At 54.8% G+C, this 6,467-nt stretch overlaps 1 protein-coding gene across 1 annotated transcript in view; it reads left to right on the top strand.

Annotated features, from left to right (window-relative positions):
- Positions 1-86: 86 nt before the first annotated feature.
- Positions 87-6,467, top strand: part of LOC104169532 (plexin-A1) — a gene marked incomplete at its 5' end in the record, with an annotated part of 31,139 nt that continues 24,758 nt past the window's right edge. Inside the window, 6 exons of the mRNA XM_009710469.1 lie at positions 87-254; positions 1,130-1,223; positions 1,716-1,955; positions 2,135-2,278; positions 3,015-3,249; positions 4,604-4,746. Coding sequence (XP_009708771.1) covers positions 87-254; positions 1,130-1,223; positions 1,716-1,955; positions 2,135-2,278; positions 3,015-3,249; positions 4,604-4,746 — 1,024 coding nt within the window. The remainder of the gene's footprint in view (positions 255-1,129; positions 1,224-1,715; positions 1,956-2,134; positions 2,279-3,014; positions 3,250-4,603; positions 4,747-6,467) is intronic.

Here is a 6,467-nt window from a genome sequence, read left to right as displayed (position 1 = left end):
GGGGCTCACAGGCAGCGTGGGCCACCCCCGGCCGCCCTCGCCTCCCTCCTGCTCAGGCACTGACAGGTTGTGTCTTTCTGCCCCAGGAGAAGCGCCCGTGAGATCCGGTGCAGGACCCCCCCTGGGCACACCCCTGGAGGCTCTCCCATCCTCATCAACATCAACCGGGCAGAGCTGAGCAACCCAGAGGTCAAGTACAATTATACGGAGGACCCCACCATCCAGAAGATCGATCCTGAGTGGAGCATCAACAGGTGAATCGTGGGGTACCTGCAGGGAGCTTGAGGAATGTGGGGGGGGCTGTTTTCCACACAGATCCCTCCCTCCTGATGGATACATCTCACTGCTGCTGCAATAGCTGCCGGGCCATGCTCCAGAGATGTGGTGAGAGGAGTGTGAGCAATGGCTTGGCACTGGGGCCCCGCTAACTCCTGGCCTGCAGTGCTCAGCCTGGCAGGGGGCAAGAGCAGAGAGCGCTTTGGATCTGCTTAATTTCAGCTTGACATTTGGCGGCGGCAAATAAAATTAAAATATTTCCCATCGGGGGATTTTTTTTTGAAATGTTTACATATTTTTCTAAAAGGTTTGAATTGGCTGGAGAGGAGGCGAAGGAATCCATTAAGAGCTAGCGCCAAGGGAAACCTTCCCCAGGGTGTTGATGAGGAACGATCTCCCCAGGGGCATGGCCAAGCTCTCCGGGACCACAAGGCTTTTCACACCAAGCCGTGGAGAAAACACGACAGAGCTCAGCCTGCCCTGCCACCCGCTGCCTGTGTGGTGGTGAAGGGAGTGGCAGAGAGGACCTCCTCCTCCTCCTCAGGATGCTTTCCCATTGCGGATGCCTGGTCTCCTTTAGCTTGGGAGCTACCTTCAGACCCCAAACCTGGACACAGGGTGGGACGTTAGTGTTCATTAGCAGCTTTTATATCTCTAGTTGGCCCCTGGAATCAGGAGATGATTTGAAAGTGGTTCATGCCAGATCCTGCCAGCCATGGTGACATCTGGGTGGGATAAGAAGCCCCCGGGGCATTGTGGTTCACCCAGGCTGGGGCAGATGGGAATCTGGCTGGTGGGGATGGGGATCCAGTGCCAAATTGCCTTTCCTAGCCCTTTGTCTCCATGTCTTTAGCGGTGGGACACTGCTGACTGTGACCGGCACCAACCTGGCCACCATCAAGGAGCCCAGGATCCGGGCCAAGTACTGCAGCTCTGAAAGGGAGAACGTAAGTGGTGCTGACTGGGGCAAGGGACAGAGCAAAAGGAGGAGGGATGCTGTCCCTCTGCAACGCAGGGCACAGAGCACATCCCTTGCCCATCAGGTGTGATGATGTGGAAGGGCTGAGGTCCAGGGGCTGCCACCCAAAGAGAGTCACTGATCTCCCTGCAGAGCCTCCCACCAGGTGCTGCGAGGAGAGGGTTGAGATCTGAGCGTGCAAAACTGATGAAAGGTTTGTGGGCTGTCTGCAGGATAGTGACAGAAAGAGCCTGTCCCCAGCGAGCTCCCACCTACCACCCCTCGCACATCCATTGCAGAGCGGAGTCTCTCTCTGCCCCAGGGTGGGATGAGGCACCAGTTGATGTAACACAGGACAGGAGATCCAAAGTCTAAATCCTATGTCCAGAGCCACTGCTTGCAGGAGATCCTTGTGGGGTCCATTCTGCTCCTGACCTCTCCGTTGGGAGCTGGGTCTGACCTTGATCGGTGCCTCCTGCAGAACTGCACTGTCTACAATGACACCACCATGGTGTGCTACGCGCCCTCCATCGACAACCCCGTGCGGAGCCCTCCGGAGGTTGGTGACCGCCCAGATGAGATCGGCTTCATCATGGATAATGTCCAGACCCTGCTGATCATCAACACCACCAATTTCATCTACTACCCGGACCCTGTCTTTGAGCCACTCAGCCCCACGGGGATGCTGGAGCTGAAGCCCAGCTCTCCCCTCATCCTCAAGGTAGGGCAGTGTGCATCCCCGGGCAGAGGGGTATGGACGTGTCCCTCTGTGGAGGTGGCTTTTTGTCTCTCCTGGGACAAAGTCCTGCACTGCGAGAGCACGAATTTGCTTTATGGTGGGTTTATTTAATGTTCCCCATTGCATGAGAACTGACAATCTCGTTCCTTGTTCCCTCAAAGGGCAGGAACCTGCTTCCACCGGCTGCTGGTAACTCCCGCCTGAACTACACGGTGCTGATCGGAGACACTCCCTGCACCCTGACCGTCTCCGAAACCCAGCTCCTCTGCGAGTCCCCGAACCTCACCGGCCAGCATAAAGTCACGGTAAATGCTAACACTAGTGCCTTTGCTTCTCGTGTCCGTATGTCACAGAGGTTCAGCCTTTATCCCAGCACCAGCCCTGCTGTGTGCTCATCCTCAAATGAGGACTGGATAGTTGGTGCACATGCAAGAGCATCCTCAGGAGCCATCTTCCTGCTCCCTGGGCATCGCTCTCCCCAGTTACATGTTTGGTAGGACCAAATACTTCGTCCCCTCCCCAGCATGCTCAGCCAGTCATTCCTGTGCCCTGCCAACAGCCTCCCTTCCCCACTGGATGACAAGGCACAGCTGTACCAAGGCGGAGGTGGGGTTCCCACCCGTTCCCCCCGGTGCTGGCTCACACCCTAAGGAAGGCTCCTTTGTTTGTGGGGTTGTAGTGCAGCGGTGCTCACGCTCCAGGACTCTGCCAGGTTGAAAGGGACCCAGCACGGTCCCCCTCAGGCTCCTCACCCATGGGGGAACTCACTTCACATCCCATCTGTTACTGTAATGTTGTCTGAATGAGATATCAAACTCTCTGCCCGCTCCATGTGTGCACTGGCAGCATGTGTCCTGCATCCCATTAAAGCGCGCTGCACTGCTCCGGACCAGCTCCTGCCATCCCTGCATTTTTCCACATCCTTTTTCCTCTGGGCTGGGAGTCATCCCCCAGTTCCCAGCACGGTGGGCACAGTGGGGAGGGCTGCCCTGGGCACATACCTCTGACGCCAGGTCCATTTTTTCCCCCACCATGGTGCAGATCAAGGCTGGAGGGTTCGAGTTCTCCCCGGGGACGCTGCAGATCTACTCGGACAGCCTGCTCACCCTGCCTGCCATCATCGGGATTGGCGGCGGGGGTGGTCTGCTCCTCCTCATCATCATCATCGTCCTCATTGCCTACAAGCGCAAGTCCCGGGATGCTGACCGGACCCTGAAACGCCTCCAGCTGCAGATGGACAACCTGGAATCCCGGGTGGCCCTGGAGTGCAAAGAAGGTGAGGGATCCCTGTGCCCTTAACATGGGGGTCTTGGAGGGTCTTGTGCCATCCTGAGGCTCAGTGTGCTCCCACCCTTTCCCCACTGCCTTCCAGAGAGGGAATGGGCAAAGCTGCTTTGTCAGAGGAAGCAAACTCATTTTGGGTGGGATTTGGGGATTTTTCCAGTTAAGAAATTCCCCTCTGTTTCTCCAAAGGGGAGAAAAGAGAGCGAGGAGGGTAGCGAGGGCTGCCTGTGAGCGGGCAGTCGGTCCCTCATTATGTGACAGACGTATGCTGTGAAATTGGACAGAATTCCTTGTGTGATCCTGCTGATAAAACCTAATTGCCCATTATGCCCCTGAGCTGGCTCCTGAGGCCCCGACCCTGCCAGCCACAGCCACAACCAGCCCAGGCGCTGTGGAAGGAGCAGGCACCAAAACCAAGATAATAAAAAGAGGAAAGAAAGAAAAACCCTTTACTCCCCCAAGTCCCCATCCCTACACATGCCTGCGGATGGCACTGGTGACAGGGAGAGGGGAGGGAGCTGGTGGAGGGCTTGGTGTCTTGTCTTCCACAGCTGGCAGATAAAAGGATCTGCTTTTAATTAAAAGGCACAATCTTTTCCCTGCCTTTTCTCTTTTCTAGTCCCACTAGTTACAGATAAGATAGCATGCCTTTCAAGCTGACGGTTTGTTTTTTCTCATCAGGCTGACGAGCCTGCAGTTCTCTGCCTGGCTTTCAGCTCCCTTTAAAGTGCCGTTAATTTGATTTTTCTGAGGGTTTTCTCCCCCCTGCAACCCCTTTCCCTGGTGCATCTCCAGGACTCCTCTCCCGTCAGCTTTTCCCTGTAGGTACAATTAAAGGTTCAGGACCCCCCCGCATCGCGTTCCCATGGGAGTCGCGGCTGCTTCTGCTCCGATCGGGAGGTGCTGGGGTGGGTGTGTTCAAGCTCTTCTCTCAAGTAGTATTTAGGTCAAAAAGAAATGAGGACATTCTTGTGGTTTAGGCTAATGTTTTCCTGCAGAAGCTCTGGCTTTCTTCAAGCCTTTCTGTTCCCAGCTGCCCCCAGCATCCCTGGGAGGCTGCGACTGCTGATCAGGGAGGATTTGAGCCCCCTGACACCCAGTGGTCCTGTTCCCAAATCTGCCACTTGATTTATTCTTGGGAAGTCATCCCCACCCTCCGCAGCTCAGTTTCCCCATCTGTGAGATGGGGACAGTGACCACAGCCTGCCTGGGGGAGGGATGTGGAACCGATTCACCCCTGGAGAGTCCCACCCATGGGGTGCTGGGGGGTGTGGTGGAGGCTGGGTGCCGATGCTGTGTCCTGGGACCCTGGGATGTGTTAGTTAATTCTGCTTTTCCTTCCCCAGCCTTTGCTGAGCTGCAGACTGACATTAATGAGCTGACCAATGACCTGGATGGGGCTGGCATCCCCTTTCTGGATTACCGCACCTACGCCATGCGGGTTCTTTTCCCAGGGATAGAAGACCACCCCGTGCTGAAGGAGATGGAGGTGTGGTTCTGTCTGTCTCTGTAGTGTTTCATGCTGGAGATGTGCCCCTGCACGAGTCCCTGTGCCCCAAGCTGGAGAGATGCTTTGGTCGGATGCTGGCCCGCCCTGCATCATGCTGCGTGGCAGCTGACGCAAATGTGGATGGCCTGCTGAATGGTTACTCCACTCTCTGACATTAATATCAATATTTATATTAATATCATTGCTGCTGTCATTTTCTACAGCACTTGGTTTGTTCGATGCTTGACTGGCCGCTCATTTCTAGCAGCCTTGTCCAACATTTCCTGCTTGCTTGGCTCTGTTTCCTCATGCAGAACCCATCCTTAGCATCCTTCCCCGGTGCCCCAAACCAGCTCCCTCTCCTCTCCCGGCCTCCCCATCCCTGTTTGATTTAGTGCGTGCAATTGCACAGCAATTGGCTTCTTGTTTGCTGGGCTGCCTAGGCCGCTCTTGATTAGAGAAAGGAGGAGGGTGACCTTAGGTTCTCCTCGCTGCTGACCCAGCACAGTAATTAATGTCGACGTGGGCTTCACGATGTATTTAGGAGAAGTAATTGGCCCTCGTGCAAGATGCACGGTCACTAATTACAACACAACAAGCTCTTACCAACTGCAAGCGCACGTGCTGGTGTTGTACGCCAGCATGGCTACAGCATGGGGCCCTGGCCTTCTGCCTGCTCTCTTTCACTGGTCCCTACCTAATCCCAGCTCCGGTGGGCGGTGGGGACCCTGTTTCCATGGATTTCCCCTTGCAGCTCAAGTTTCCGGATGCTCAGAGCCGCAGCAGGCGTGAGCGTAGCCCTCCCTAGGGCGCAGCCCTTCCTGTCTGTGCGAACTCCTGGCTCTCCTCTCACCTCTGCTCTTGCTCTTAAGGATTTTCCCTAAAGAGAGAGGGGTGGAAAGGGTATCAAAAAGAGCACCAGAGGAGAAATTTTGCAGTGGCTGTGGCAGGCTGAGTGGGAGTTCGTCCGCTTCTAGCTCCTAATTCAAAACATCTTGCTTGAGAGAGCACTCCAGCTCAGCCTGGCCTGGGAAACAAGGGGTTAAAGTTGCAAAGGAGAAAAAAAAAATCCCCAAAAGAGATTAAATAAAGCAACTACAGTTGTGTAAGCTTCATATAATTTAATCAGGTTTGCTTTTATTTGTCTCTTTACTCAGAGTGTAACATTAGCTATTGCAAGTGACGGGAAGGAAATAGCACTTGCTCACGCACACGCTAATCCGCAGCGAGCATCAGGCTGTCAGTACCAGCTCCCTTTCTCTGTAGGTTTTGGGGGGAGGTTTGTTGCTTTGTGCGAATTTAAGTCTGATTAAATATTTAATTCAGTACTGTTCATTTATTTCTGCTAATGATCAGCAAGTTAAACACGGGGTCCAGGGAGGTGACAGGCATGTGGGGGGCTCAGGCATGGCCATGCTGCTTTGTGATGGAGGTTTCATGTCCTCCGTGCTCCCTGCCAAGGCTCCACTGGGATGGTCACTGTTGGGCAGGACCCATTTCCCATCTTGTCGAGATCCTGCTGCTCTGCTGAAGAGAGAAAGCCTCTTGTCCCATGGTCTCCTTTACCTGGTCTTGGCTGCAAAAGCACCAGCAACGCGCAGGATTGGGGATGCAGCACATCTCCTTCTGCCCCAGTTTAACTGGTGGATCTGGTAGGTCTCCAGCACAGCTGCTGCACTCCAGCCGACTCTTGGGTTTTCCCCGTGCTGCGGAATCAACCA

The sequence above is a fragment of the Cariama cristata genome, unplaced genomic scaffold, assembly GCF_000690535.1.
Source record: "Cariama cristata isolate BGI_N322 unplaced genomic scaffold, ASM69053v1 scaffold29831, whole genome shotgun sequence".
Lineage (NCBI taxonomy): Eukaryota > Metazoa > Chordata > Aves > Cariamiformes > Cariamidae > Cariama > Cariama cristata.
The sequence above is the reverse complement of the archived record's forward strand: the minus strand, read 5'-3'. Positions and strand labels throughout refer to the sequence as shown.